The sequence below is a fragment of the Euprymna scolopes genome, chromosome 12 (assembly GCF_053919585.1).
Source record: "Euprymna scolopes isolate OS-2025 chromosome 12, ASM5391958v1, whole genome shotgun sequence".
In the NCBI taxonomy this organism is placed as follows: Eukaryota; Metazoa; Mollusca; class Cephalopoda; order Sepiida; family Sepiolidae; genus Euprymna; species Euprymna scolopes.
In genome coordinates, this window is record NC_136493.1 from 146,326,122 (window position 1) to 146,343,125 (window position 17,004).

The window sequence follows — 17,004 nt, forward strand, 5'->3', positions numbered from 1 at the left end:
TTTAGACCCCCAAATTGTCGGAGGAGATTGGTAGAGTTCTCAAAGGTCAAATCGTTGAACTTTGACCCCATAACAGCCAAATTTCTGTCCGAAAACCGATCACATAGATTTTCCCAAATCTCAGTATCCGGTATATCAAATTTTGAGTCTGTAGACTCTGTTAAATATGAGTCTGTAAATATAACACTCAGATTAACAGGAAATAGTAATCATACACCAAGGGTGATTGATAACAAGTTAAATCTTTGTTTGGATGGACGTGTAGAGAAATATGTCGACAAGTTGAAATACAAAATGTTCATTTCAACTTGCCAACATATTTCTATTAGTTTTGAGCATGTGCAGATTCATCCATAGCTCGAACTGGTTTAATTTTAAATCTTGTTTATCTATATGTTGATAGTTCGAATGGTAGAGAACGTTGCTGGAGTGCTAAATGTTTTGGTTTTTATTCTAGCTGTTGGCATCCATGTCAGTTTTTTTTTTTTTTTTAACTTTTGAAATCAGTATTATATATATATATATATATATATATATATATATATTATATTCAGTAGAGAATTGGGTCTGTAATAATAAATACGAAGTGTGCATCGGGCAAGGTCCAGCATTCCCTGCTGGTATCTAATAATGTAGTAAACTGTTACTAGTTTTGACATGAAAATTAAGTAAATGATATTGCTTTTAGTTGAAATTTAATTTTTTTTTTTTTCTCGTTAATCTTCCAAACAAGCACTAAAAGAAGACAAAGATTAAATTTTGATATTACAGTGAAGAATAGATATTTTTAAAAAACAGTTATATTGTGATGAAAATGAAAAAAAAAATGATATTGTACTTTTATTGATATTCCTTTCTGTTTTTATTATTTTTAGGCTGATTATATTTCAGAAAACAAGATAATGCTCCGTGATAAAACGAAAGACAATGGCATAAAAATTGTATTCGAAAAATTATCTCCTGACAGGCCTGTTGAAGTTGAAGTGAATGTGAAATTATGTCATAAAGTGACAACAGGTATGCAGAATCAATTTTCAAGATGCCTAAAATACTGTTGCTAATTTTTCAATTTTAATATTTGTAGATTACATTAAAAATGTGAGAATGTGTTACTTTTTATGATCATAATCAAAAGTATTAATTAACCTTCTTGATTATAGAAAAGTCTGTTTCTAAACAATAGCTGAAAAAATAAAAAATGATAAAGAATTCCATTTTTAAAGTTTTCAAATGAGGATTGATCATTCATATTATTTGTTTTTTTGAGCCACTGTTCTCATCTTGAGTATTATTTTCATACAGTTTTGGTTACTGTAACATTTGACCTTCTTCAGGTATATCTTGTTGAATTAGGGAGTTTGTACAGAATTTTGAACAGAGCGTAGTGGATGGAATACTTGGTAAAATTCAGTTGTAAAAGTTACACTTTTGGAGGTAGAAGGTTCAATCCTCAGTGCGGGCAAAAATCGAAATACAATTGCAAACTACTTAAAACTTCTACTCAGTCATGGCTGACAGAGCAAGAGCATGTTACCCCTGTAGATTACATAAGAGGTTCCATTCAAAAGTCTGTGCACATCCGCGAGTTCGACAGAAAGATTCCAGAGTTTGACAAGATACACTTGAAGAAAGTTGGAGTTTACATCGACTGAACTGTTGTGAAAATAACACTCAATATGAGAACAGTAGTTTGAAGAATCCAAATAATACGATAAAGAATTCTATGATTTGTTTATAATACAAGTATTGAACAAATGTTTAATCATTTGGTTTCTTCCCAGTGACAGAATTGAATGTATGCAAAAAAATTCATTTGAAAGAGTAAATCTAATGCACAAAGCAATGGCAGTTGTATAAAATTTGATAAGACATCATTGAAAAAAACTGCACATTTCAAAAGCTGATGTCAGCACTTAGAAATGGAAAACTGATTTTATTTTATACAAAAACCTACCGAGCATCCGGTGACTATTAATCTTACTCTAAATATTTCTTTTAAATGTATAACTTAGATTGCATATTTTTTAATAAAAATCTTCTAGTATAATTTAAAAAAATGAATAGTCTTTATTTAAATTACTTGCTATAGGCACATGACATATTTATTGTTTGAAAGGCATATTAAGACAATGAAGAGATTGTTTAAGAAAGAAATCATTAAAAAAGGCATCAAATTTTGTCTAAATATACAAACACATCATTAGCTATAGACTATTTATAGAAGATTTAACAATGCAGAAATATGCTGGCTAGGATTAAAAATAAGATGAGGATAAAAGTGAAAATAAGTTTCTTTATTTTTACTTATCTATTTATTTTTCACCCCAAACAAGCCATTTTGCCACTTGGAAGTGAGGAGCTGCTAAGTGGGATCACATCTACAAGGCATTATGTAGAAAGTTGAGCTGCAAGATATCTTTGTGTTACATTTAAACTTCTGTAATATTAGTACAGCTAAGGTAGCAAGAAACAGAGATGGAATTCTAAAATCTTGCAGTCTGTGGGAAGAATCTATTAGAGTAGAAGGGTTTCTGGCATCTAGGAACCTCAACAGTGAAGAGGTGAGATTTTGCTGCTTGTCTGATTAGTCGGGAGTATGTACATTGAGGGAGTACATGTACTATTTCATCAGAGCACATTTCATTAAAGTACTTGCAAAACAATCACAGGGGTGCAATATCATGACGATGAGGCAGGGGTTGGAGCTTGGTTGATAGTGTAGAACCCATTAGATTTGAGACTCTTTTGAGTACTGCGTCTAAGAGGGATAAAATAGTGCTAGGAGCTCCAGCCCAGATGTGTCAATAATACTCCATGCATGGGCAAATTGTGGCTTTGTAGAGATATAGGATATTTTCAGGTGTAAGTAATTTTCTTATTTATTTATCATAAATCTTACTTGTTTTCAGTGCCACTTTGTTCATGGGAGATGTGCATGTGGAGTGTGTATATCATAATGTTTTGCATTGAAAAGAACTGTAACACCTTAGAAGAGGAGTATTTTCTCAAAACATTATGATATACAGGTATGACATACACATCTTCAGTAAATAGTGACATTGAAAGCCATAATAACAATTTTTTAATAAATGAGTTCAAATGAAACAAAAAATTTACTTTCATTTTTATCTTCTTGTTTCCAGTTCTTCTACCTATCGAGCATATTACCACATTTTTAACAGCCTTCTATATATTAGACACAACACCTAATACTTCAAGCAAATTACATAATTTTCTCACCACATCATTATTTATGTGTATATATTTTAGTCTTCTTTTCTTGCTTTCGCTGTTTGTATGCACAACAAGGAGTTTGATTGACAGAAACAATACTAGCTAATAAGTAACATTTTTGTTGGCAACCTAAATGTTCTGCATTCAAATGACACCATATCAAATGAATTTTGTTTAAATTTTATTTCGTTCTTTTTAAAGGCAGGTATAAAATTTCAGATTTGTGCATCAGTTTATACACACATGCATGCACATACACGCCATATATATATATATATATATATATATATATATATATATATATATATATATATATATATATATATATATATATATATATGAGAGAGAGAGTGTGTTTTTTTATTTAAAAAACATTATTGCCTAAATATGCATACACGTCTCTGCTGCAATCCCTTTAGGGAAGCAGTGTACTCCGGTCAGATTTTATTTTTCAATAAAACCTTGATATTAAAAAAATCTGACCTAAGGACGTTTCTCTAAAAACATTGCAGTAGAAACATGTATGCATGTATGTAGCCAATAATGTTTGTATAAATAAGCACACTATAATTACACTCTGCTTTTCATTGAGCACTTTTTGATAAACACTGGAGTTTCAGTGAATTTACATGGAAGAAACTACAACAATACAATCAACTCTGTCTGTATGAGGAACAGTTTCTACCAAACTACTCTGTCAATTTTTGGCCTACAGTTAAAAATTGATATATAGGGGATTTGAACCAATAGAACAAATTTAATTTGGTTTTTAGCTGGTAAAAATGGCTGCTAAGGGGACTAAATTGAAAAAATTGGGACTTGGCAGGCATAAGTCGACTAAATGTGTTACTCTTCTGCATACATAAATATACATTTATACCTTAAACAACATTATTTTTTTTAGTTTTTATGTCTATGGACATAGCTCAGATGGTAACAAATAATGCTATATTTTTTGGTTTCAATTCTAGCTGATGGCACTCATGTCAGATTTTTATTTATTTATAAATTTTGAAATGACTACTATATAATATTTTATGACTGGGCAACAATCCATATATATATATATATATATATATGGAAGTGGTAGTATAGATATATATATGGAAGTGGTAGTATAGTATAGTGATTACAGACACAGAGTGTGTGCACAACATGCTGGGTTCAATTTCTGTTGGGAATACAACATGCATTAATTTCACTAATACTCTTAGGAAAGATCTAGATTCATATATTCTTCTTTTATGGAGCATATAGTTGGGTAGATAAGATTCTCAAGCATTGGTTGTGATGCTAGTCTAGAAAAACAATACCAGTCTTTATCTACTTACCATGTAATTCTGAACTTCTCTTTGTGATTGCTTAAGACATGCTGAACAGTTATAGATTGTGCAACTCTTCTTTCACTATGTATTTCGTACACAGGAGATATCCATCATTTATCAGAACCCTTCTATACTTCTTTGACCGCCTCATATATATATATATATATATATATATATATATATATATATATATATATGATAAATGATGGATATCTCCTGTGTACGAAATACACAGTGAAATAAGAGTTGCACAATCCATATATATATATATATATATATATATATATATATATATATATATATATATATATATATATAGGGATCAAATGAAGACTTGTTGATATAATAAAAATCTCAACAATGTAGGCGAAGTTCAGATACCAGACAAAAAGATACTGACCATAGAAAAATAGATACTGGTGTATATATTCTATTTTATTATTATTATTATTATTATTATTATTATTATTATTATTATTATTATTATTTATTATCTTTATTTTTATTTTTTATTCTTTATCTTTTACTCTTTATTTAAATTCTCTACTTCACTTATCCTATATATCCTATCTTGCTGCCTACCATTATCCCTCTTCCTCTGATGAGAAGTATTAGGCTTTGAAATGCCTAACCTGAAGAGCTTGAATGACCCCTGTGCCCTTGAAGTTATTTCCTTGTTTTGAACTGATGAATAAAAATAAATCTATATGCAACAGTATATATTTTTCTACTGTCAGTATCTTTTCATTTTGTGTGTGTACACACACACACACACACACACATATATATATATATATATATATATATATATATATATGTAGAAATATGTTTCTTCAATTATATTTCACCTTTTATTTATACCAATCCTTTAATTTATGAAGCGAGATGTAATTACAGAGCATATATGTTATTAAATGACAAACGTCTATATTCCAAATTTCAAGATGTTAACCATCTTACCATTTATTCCTTTAAGTAGTTAACATGCACAATGCTTGACAGCACCTGTTTCGTAGTGCGAAATCATTCATTTAATCATTATATCAATCAATGAATTTATTTCACCTTTAACTCATCAGAAGAAAAGCATTTAGCATTTTTTAAAAAGAAAATAAAGGCATATGGGCATGATTATAAAATCTGAAAATTGAGAGAGAAGTTGCAATTACCGTTTTCATTTGATGCCAGCTTTGAATTTTTAAATTAAGTCACCAAATTAAAATTCCCGCATTGTTAAATTGTATACATTTTGATATACATTAAAAAAAGTAATTTAATTTAATATTTTATTAATTTATTATTTATTGTATTAATTTATTTATAATTAATGTATCTATATTTACTTAGATAATTTATTATTTATTGTATTAATTTATTTATAATTAATGTATCTATATTTACTTAGATAATTTATTATTTATTGTATTAATTTATTTATAATTAATGTATCTATATTTACTTAGATAATTTATTATTTATTGTATTAATTTATTTATAATTAATGTATCTATATTTACTTAGATAATTTATTATTTATTGTATTAATTTATTTATAATTAATGTATCTATATTTACTTAGATAATTTATTATTTATTGTATTAATTTATTTATAATTAATGTATCTATATTTACTTAGATAATTTATTATTTATTGTATTAATTTATTTATAATTAATGTATCTAAATTTACTTAGATAATTTATTATTTATTGTATTAATTTATTTATAATTAATGTATCTATATTTACTTAGATAATTTATTATTTATTGTATTAATTTATTTATAATTAATGTATCTATATTTACTTAGATAATTTATTATTTATTGTATTAATTTATTTATAATTAATGTATCTATATTTACTTAGATAATTTATTATTTATTGTATTAATTTATTTATAATTAATGTATCTATATTTACTTAGAAAATATTGATAATTGTAAAATCTATAACATATGTATGTAAATTTATTTTTATTTGAAACTAATTACTTAATTTATTGATTTGTTTGCGGTAATAACCTTTGATGATTACACCTAAATTTTGCATACCTATGAATTTTATTTTATTACATATGTAAATATTTTTATTAAATTTATTTCTACTTTAATCAGAATTCTTTTATTGCAATTTAATTAATTTTAATTGACCATTTTTAACATTAATTTAAGATATCTTTTTAATTTTTTCTATCATATGTTTATAATCTGTTCAAGGTGATGACCTATTTCATTATTAAAGTTAGTTATGTCCCTTATTCAATCTCACTTTTAGATTATATTGGTCTTTAACTAATAAATTATATGATTATTTAATTTAATTATTTTATTTTATTTATATTATTTGTTTATTAATTCAAATTTTTATTTTTTTTAATTGATTATATTATTTATTTAAACTTTAATATGTACAAACATTTCAATATAAATTGATCTATATTTATAAAATTATATCCAAGACTTTATTTATTTTAAATTTTTTTGGAAAATATACCATGATAACAAAGTATTTAATATCATTTAAGCTATACTTTTTGTATTAGGATTATTTAGTTTTAATTACTATTAACATATATTTAAATTCCATCCATCATATATACTCTTGCAGTTATTAATTTGTATATTTTATTCAATTTTATTTTGTTTTTATAATTTATTACCATTGTTATTTTGAAAAATGAATTTTTATTTTAATGTGAGCTATTGTATATTTATAACCTTGTTTAATATTTTATTTTATTAATTAATTACTATTTTTAAGTTAATTACTTTTAAACTCTTACACTAAAAATTTATTATTTTCAACCTGTAATTAATATGTGCTAATATTGTCAATCAAATTTAATAATTATTTCCAAACTAGTTAAATTCGTTAGTACATTTTACTTCACTTAAATAAATCACATTCCCAATTGTATTTATTTTGAAAAATACACTAATCATATAATAATTTCCTATTTGATTAATTAAATGAATATATGAATTAATATTTAAAGATTTAATTCTAATTATGCTATTATTATATTAGGATTATTAATATTGTCATTATAACAAAATATTTTATCTTCTCTAACCCTCCTATTTATTTTTCATTTTATTTAGGATTTGAAATTTTAAGATTTTCAACTGATATTTAACATGTTTAAATTTTGCAATCAGACCTATAGTCAATATTCCAACAGTTGCAAAATGATTCCTCTTCAATGTTTTCATTTGGTAAGAAACCCCCTTCATTAATCTCTTTGTCTATTTTTGCAATGTTAGAACTTATCATAATTTTCACTAAATTAGTAGTCGTAGAGAACGATAAGTTAACATTATTTAATTTTATCATTTTTCACAGATTAATTCCTTTTGGAAAATTTTTGTCAATAATTTGAAAAAATTCTTTTGGCATATTATTTTTCATGTGTCCACTATAAGGTAGATTAAACCAAATGCAATTTTTTATGTTTATTTTTCTTATTATTTTTATTTGCAATATTATTTTGTGTGATTCTCTTATTGTTTTCTTCAAAATATTTTTACTACAATTAATATTTGTTTCTATTATTTTTATGATTAGATTTACCCATTGCCATATTGTATGAAATAACATGTGATGGTTTCAGTTTTGTTACTTTCCCCTCAATTGATTTATTATTTTCATTTTTAATATACTTTATTTCACTTCTATATTCTGATCTAGTTAATGCTTCATTATAAAATTCTTTCTTGCTATTGAATATATGTTCATTATAAGATAATCCAGTATTCTTTTCAGTATGCTATGTATAATAGCTATCTTTACTGAGATTGGATGGTTTACTTTATAGTTAATGTAAGATAGGGTTTGATTAGGTTTCCGGTATAGTTCATATGTATTGTTAATTAAATTTAGGGTGACATCTAAAAGAATTTACTATTTTATGATTTTTATCAATGGTTATTTTTAAGTCAATATCTTTAAAGAAATTATTTAGCATTTGTATAGTTTTTTCTAAATTTCTATTAATGGAGTTGATAAAGAATAGTTCATCATTTCTATTATACTTGGTACCTTTCTAGCTAACTGATTAAGAATGTAGAGACCTAATAAGTCAGTTACCTGTGCAGAGTCCAGGGGACTCATTGTAATATCAAAGTTTACATCTCTGTTTTTTCTAGTCCCATATTTATTGTTGTATTTACTTCTTTTGATAAGTTAAGAGCAAAATAAATTGATGGATTGATATAATAGTTAAATGAATGATTTTGCGCAATAAAACAGGTGCTGTCGAGAATTGTGCATGTCAACTTAAACAATTAAACGGTAAGACGGTCAACATCTTGAAATTTAGAATATAGACTTTTGTCATTTATTTCTTATAGATGGATAGCTGATGAGTATGGACGTTTAAAACCGAATCACTTCCTCTCATGTTATTATACTTACTACAAATAAAAGAAATTATAATGCTTATATTTGTTGACATTTGCATTATCAACTGTCCAAAGAAGTAAAATACTTTTACAAAGTGACAACCATGTGAGAGCTCAACCTATGAGTGAGGGAGGGTGGTGCAAATGTAATCATTTGCTGACACCTGTTACGCAGCTCCTCTGTATTGCTAAGTGTGGTGAGTGTTTAAAGCTGAGATTCAAAACTTGATTGCTTGTTCAACAGTTAGGATCTCACACTCTTACATTATTATGCTTGTTATAATTAAGGGAAACTATAATAATTATATTTGTTTATATTCATTGTTTTTTTGTTTTTTTTAAAGCAATGTATGATGCTTAGTGGTCTTGCATGAACCGGTGTGTCAACATAATTATGCCATATATATTTGTGAATATACATCAATTCTATTTATAGGGAAAGAAGATATATGTGGAATATTCTGCTTGCGAGCTAAAATCTGTATAAGAGTTTAAGCTTTTTGCACTGGAGAGAAAAGCTTTGTTATGTTAAGATGTGTAGCACTTTCACTTTAATGAAACAGTCTGAATTAGTTGGTTTCAGGTCAGGGTAGCTGTTTGAGTGAATATGATGTGAAAGTACCCAAAATAATGCACCACTTATATATTAGGGTAGGTTTTATTTATATAAATATTTTAGCTAAATATGTGCAAACACATTTCAACTAAAGACGTCATCAAGACCGAATCTCATCAGATCAAACTGATCGTAATGATGGTTAGAAAGCAACATAGAAAGAAAAGGTTTTGATTGAAATATATTAGCAAATATGTTGACAAAATTGTTTTTATAAATAAAACCTATATTAAAATATAGCTCTACTTGTTATCGAGAATTATTACATGAACATATAAACAAAAAATACACAAGAACTATATACATATATATATATATATATATATATATATAACTTGCATAACCGGCTTGTGTTGTGTACATCAAATTAAATGTTTATATGATAAATACATCTATTATTGAACACTTCAAAAAATATTAGTTCACTTCATAAATAAATACAAATTTGCTTAATTATTATGTATATATAGTTAAAGGTAATTTAAATTATTATGTATATATAGTTAAAGGTAAATCAAATTATTATATATATATAGTTAAAGGTAAATTAAATTATGACGTATATATAGTTAAAGGTAAATTAAATTACGATGTATATATAGTTAAAGGTAAATTAAATTATGATGTATATATAGTTAAAGGTAATTTAAATTATTATGTATATATAGTTAAAGGTAAATTAAATTATTATGTATATATAGTTAAAGGTAATTTAAATTATTATGTATATATAGTTAAAGGTAAATTTAATTATAATGTATATATAGTTAAAGGTAAATCAAATTATTATATATATATAGTTAAAGGTAAATTAAATTATGACGTATATATAGTTAAAGGTAAATAAAATTATGATGTATATATAGTTAAAGGTAATTTAAATTATTATGTATATATAGTTAAAGGTAATTTAAATTATTATGTATATATAGTTAAAGGTAAATTGAATTATGATGTATATATAGTTAAAAGTAATTTAAATTATTATGTATATATAGTTAAAGGTCAATTTAATTATTATGTATATATAGTTCAAGATCAATTTTATCATTATGTATATATAGTTAAAGGTAAATTAAATTATGATGTATATATAGTTAAAGGTAAATTAAATTATGTATATATAGTTAAAGGTAAATTAAATTATGTATATATGTATAGTTAAAGGTAAATTAAATTATTATGTATATATAGTTAAGGGTAATTTTAATTATCATGTATATATAGTTAAAGGTAATTTAAATTATGTATATATAGTCAAAGGTGAATTAAATTATGTATATATAGTTAAAGGTGGATTAAATTATGTATATATAGTTAAAGGTAAATTAAATTATTATGTATATATAGTTAAAGGTAATTTTAATTATTATGTATATATAGTTAAAGGTAAATTAAATTATGATGTATATATAGTTAAAGGTAAATTAAATTATGATGTATATATAGTTAATGGTAAATTAAATTATGTATGTATAGTTAAAGGTAAATTAAATTATGATGTATATACAGTTAAAGATCAATTTAATTATAATGTATATATAGTTAAAGGTAAATTAAATTATTATGTATATATAGTTAAAGGAAAACGTAATTATTATGTATATATAGTTAAAGGTAATTTAAATTATTATGTATATATAGTTAAAGGTAAATTAAATTATTATGTATATATAGTTTAAGGTAAATTAAATTATGTATATATAGGTAAAGGTAAATTAAATTATTATGTATATATAGTTAAAGATCAATTTAATTATTATGTATATATAGTTAAAGGTAAATTTAATTATTATGTATATATAGTTAAAGGTAAATTAAATTATTATGTATATATAGTTAAAGGTAATTTAAATTATTATGTATATATAGTTAAAGGTAAATTAAATTATTATGTATATATAGTTAAAGGTAATTAAAATTATTATGTATATATAGTTAAAGGTAAATTAAATTATTATGTATATATAGTTAAAGGTAAATTAAATTATTATGTATATATAGTTAAAGATCAATTTAATTATTATGTATATATAGTTATAGGTAAATTAAATTATTATGTATATATAGTTAAAGGTAAATTAAATTATTATGTATATATAGTTAAAGGTAAATTAAATTATGATGTATATATAGTTACCGGTAAATTAAATTATTATGTATATATAGTTAAAGGTAAATTAAATTATTAAGTATATATAGTTAAAGGTAAATTAAATTATGATGTACATATAGTTAAAGGTAAATTAAATTATGATGTAAATATAGTTAAAGGTAAATTAAATTATGATGTACATATAGTTAAAGGTAAATTAAATTATGATGTACATATACTTAAAGGTGAATTAAATTATAATGTACATATAGTTAAAGGTAAATTAAATTAGTATGTATATATAGTTAAAGGTAAATTAAATTATGATGTATATATAGTTAAAGGTAAATTTAATTATTATGTATATATAGTTAAAGGTAATTTAAATTATTATGTATATATAGTTAAAGATAAATTAAATTATTATGTATATATAGTGAAAGGTAAATTAAATTATTATTTATATATAGTTAAAGGTAAATTAAATTATTATGTATATATAGTTAAAGGCAAATTAAATTATGATGTATATATAGTTAAAGGTAATTTAAATTATTATGTATATATATAGTTAAAGGTAAATTAAATTATTATGTATATATAGTTAAAGGTAATTTAAATTATTATGTGTATATAGTTAAAGGTAATTTTAATTATTATGTATATATAGTTCAAGATCAATTTTATCATTATGTATATATAGTTAAAGGTAAATTAAATTATTATGTATATATAGTTAAAGGTAAATTAAATTATCATGTATATATAGTTAAAGGTAAATTAAATTATGTATATATAGTTAAAGGTAAATTAAATTATGTATATATAGTTAAAGGTAAATTAAATTATGATGTATATATAGTTAAAGGTAAATTAAATTATTATGTATATATAGTTAAAGATAATTTAAATTATTATGTATATATAGTTAAAGGTAATTTAAATTATGTATATATAGTTAAAGGTGAATTAAATTATGATGTATATATAGTTAAAGGTGAATTAAATTATGATGTATATATAGTTAAAGGTGAATTAAATTATGATGTATATATAGTTAAAGGTAAATTGAATTATGATGTATATATAGTTAAAGGTAAATTAAATTATGATGTATATATAGTTAAAGGTAATTTAAATTATGTATATATAGTTAAAGGTAAATTAAATTATGTATATATAGTTAAAGGTAAATTAAATTATTATGTATATACAGTTAAAGATCAATTTAATTATAATGTATATATAGTTAAAGGTAAATTAAATTATTATGTATATATAGTTAAAGGAAAACGTAATTATTATGTATATATAGTTAAAGGTAATTTAAATTATTATGTATATATAGTTAAAGGTAAATTAAATTATTATGTATATATAGTTAAAGGTAAATTAAATTATGTATATATAGTTAAAAGTAAATTAAATTATTATGTATATATAGTTAAAGATCAATTTAATTATTATGTATATATAGTTAAAGGTAAATTTAATTATTATGTATATATAGTTAAAGGTAAATTAAATTATTATGTATATATAGTTAAAGGTAAATTAAATTATGATGTATATATAGTTAAAGGTAAATTAAGTTATTATGTATATATAGTTAAAGGTAAATTAAATTATGATGTACATATAGTTAAAGGTAAATTAAATTATGATGTAAATATACTTAAAGGTAAATGAAATTATGATGTACATATAGTTAAAGGTAAATTAAATTATGATGTACATATACTTAAAGGTGAATTAAATTATAATGTACATATAGTTAAAGGTAAATTAAATTATTATGTATATATAATTAAAGGTAAATTAAATCATGATGTATATATAGTTAAAGGTAAATTTAATTATTATGTATATATAGTTAAAGGTAAATCAAATTATTATGTATATATAGTTAAAGGTAAATAAAATTATTATGTATATATAGTTAAAGGTAATTTAAATAATTATGTATATATAGTTAAAGGTAATTTAAATTATTATGTATATATAGTGAAAGGTAAATTACATTATTATTTATATATAGTTAAAGGTAAATTAAATTATTATGTATATATAGTTAAAGGCAAATTAAATTATGATGTATATATAGTTAAAGGTAAATTAAATTATTATGTATATATAGTTAAAGGTAAATTAAATTATTATGTATATATAGTTAAAGGTAATTTTAATTATTATGTATATATAGTTCAAGATCAATTTTATCATTATGTATATATAGTTAAAGGTAAATTAAATTATTATGTATATATAGTTAGAGGTAAATTAAATTATCATGTATATATTAAATTATGTATATATTAAATTAAATTATGTATATATTAAATTAAATTATGTATATATTGTTATGTATATATTAAATTAAATTATGTATATATTAAATTAAATTATGTATATATAGTTATGTATATATTAAATTAAATTATGTATATATAGTTAAAGGTAAATTAAATTATTATGTATATATAGTTAAGGGTAATTTTAATTATGATGTATATATAGTTAAAGGTAAATTTAATTATTATGTATATATAGTTAAAGGTAATTTTAATTATTATGTATATATAGTCAAAGGTGAATTAAATTATGTATATATAGTTAAAGGTGAATTAAATTATGTATATATAGTTAAAGGTGAATTAAATTATGTATATATAGTTAAAGGTAAATTAAATTATTATGTATATATAGTTAAAGGTAATTTAGATTATTATGTATATATAGTTAAAGGTAATTTAAATTATTATGTATATATAGTTAAAGGTAAATTAAATTATTATGTATATATAGTTAAAGGTAATTTAAATTATTATGTATATATAGTTAAAGGTAATTTAAATTATTATGTATATATAGTTAAAGGTAAATTTAATTATTATGCATATATAGTTAAAGGTAATTTAAATTATTATGTATATATATAGTTAAAGGTAATTTAAATTATTATGTATATATAGTTAAAGGTAAATTAAATTATTATGTATATATAGTTAAAGGTAATTTAAATTATTATGTATATATAGTTAAAGGTAATTTAAATTATTATGTATATATAGTTAAAGGTAAATTAAATTATTATGTGTATATAGTTAAAGGTAAATTAAATTATTATGTATATATAGTTAAAGGTAAATTAAATTATTATGTATATATAGTTAAAGGTAAATTAAATTATTATGTATATATAGTTAAAGGTAAATTAAATTATTATGTATATATAGTTAAACGTAATGTAAATTATTATGTATATATAGTTAAAGGTAAATTAAATTATAATGGATATATAGTTAAAGATAATTTAAATTATGATGTATATATAGTTAAAGGTTAATTAAATTATTATGTATATATAGTTAAAGGTAAATTTAATTATTATGTATATATAGTTAAAGGTAAATTAAATTATGATGTTTATATAGTTAAAGGTAAATTAAATTATTATGTATATATAGTTAAAGATGAATTAAATTATGATGTATATATAGTTAAAGGTAAATTAAATTATGTATATATAGTTAAAGGTAAATTAAATTATGTATATATAGTTAAAGGTAAATTAAATTATTATGTATATATAGTTTAAGGTAAATTTTATTATTATGTATATATAGTTAAAGGTAAATCAAATTATTATGTATATATAGTTAAAGGTAAATTGAATTATTATGTATATATAGTTAAAGGTAAATTAAATTATTATGTATATATAGTTAAAGGTAATTTAAATTATTATGTATATATAGTGAAAGGTAATTTTAATTATTATGTATATATAGTTCAAGATCAATTTTATCATTATGTATATATAGTTAAAGGTAAATTAAATTATTATGTATATATAGTTAAAGGTAAATTAAATTATTATGTATATATAGTTAAGGGTAATTTTAATTATGATGTATATATAGTTAAAGGTAATTTTAATTATTATGTATATATAGTCAAAGGTGAATTAAATTATTTATATATAGTTAAAGGTGAATTAAATTATGTATATATAGTTAAAGGTAAATTAAATTATTATGTATATATAGTTAAAGGTAATTTTAATTATTATGTATATATAGTTAAAGGTAATTTAAATTATGTATATATAGTTAAAGTTAAAAATTAAATTATGTATATATAGTTAAAGGTGAATTAAATTATAATGTATATATAGTTAAAGGTAAATTAAATTAGTATGTATATATAGTTAAAGGTGAATTAAATTATGATGTATATATAGTTAAAGGTGAATTAAATTATGATGTATATATAGTTAAAGGTAAATTGAATTATGATGTATATATAGTTAAAGATCAATTTAATTATTATGTATATATAGTTAAAGGTAAATCAAATTATTATGTATATATAGTTAAAGGTAAATTAAATTATTATGTATATATAGTTAAAGGTAAATTAAATTATTATGTATATATAGTTAAAGGTAAATTAAATTATTATGTATATATAGTTAAACGTAATTTAAATTATTATGTATATATAGTTAAAGGTAAATTTAATTATTATGTATATATAGTTCAAGATAATTTAAATTATTATGTATATATAGTTAAAGGTTAATTAAATTATTAATTATATTTAGTTAAAGGTAAATTTAATTATTATGTATATATAGTTAAAGGTAAATTAAATTATGATGTATATATAGTTAAAGGTTAATTAAATTATTATGTATATATAGTTAAAGGTAAATTAAATTATGATGTATATATAGTTAAAGGTAAATTAAATTATGATGTACATATAGTTAAAGGTAAATTAAATTATGATGTACATATAGTTAAAGGTAAATTAAATTATTATGTACATATACTTAAACGTAAATTAAATTATGATGTATATATAGTTAAAGGTAAATTAAATTATTATGTATATATAGTTAAAGGTAAATTAAATTATGATGTATATATAGTTAAAGATCAATTTAATTATGATGTATATATAGTTAAAGGTAAATTGAATTATGATGTATATATAGTTAAAGATCAATTTAATTATTATGTATATATAGTTAAAGGTAAATTAAATTATTATGTATATATAGTTAAAGATCAATTTAAATTATTATGTATATATAGTTAAAGATCAATTTAACTTATTATGTATATATAGTTAAAGGTAAATTAAATTATTATGTATATAATAGTTAAAGGTAAATATAATTATGTATAGATAGTTAAAGGTAAATATAATTATGTATAGATAGTTAAAGGTAAATATAATTATGTATAGATATTTAAAGGTAAATTAAATTATTATGTATATATAGTCAAAGGTAAAATGGAATAAAGAACTTAAGTTTAGAAA

General features: G+C 21.1%; 1 protein-coding gene across 1 annotated transcript in view; it reads left to right on the plus strand.

The window, feature by feature from the left end:
• LOC145291527 (uncharacterized) overlaps positions 1 to 17,004 on the plus strand; it is a 1,250,821-nt gene that overhangs the window by 998,208 nt on the left and 235,609 nt on the right. The window contains exon 97 of the mRNA XM_080137518.1: positions 876 to 1,017. Within this exon, the coding sequence (XP_079993644.1) occupies positions 876 to 1,017 (142 nt within the window). The remainder of the gene's footprint in view (positions 1 to 875; positions 1,018 to 17,004) is intronic.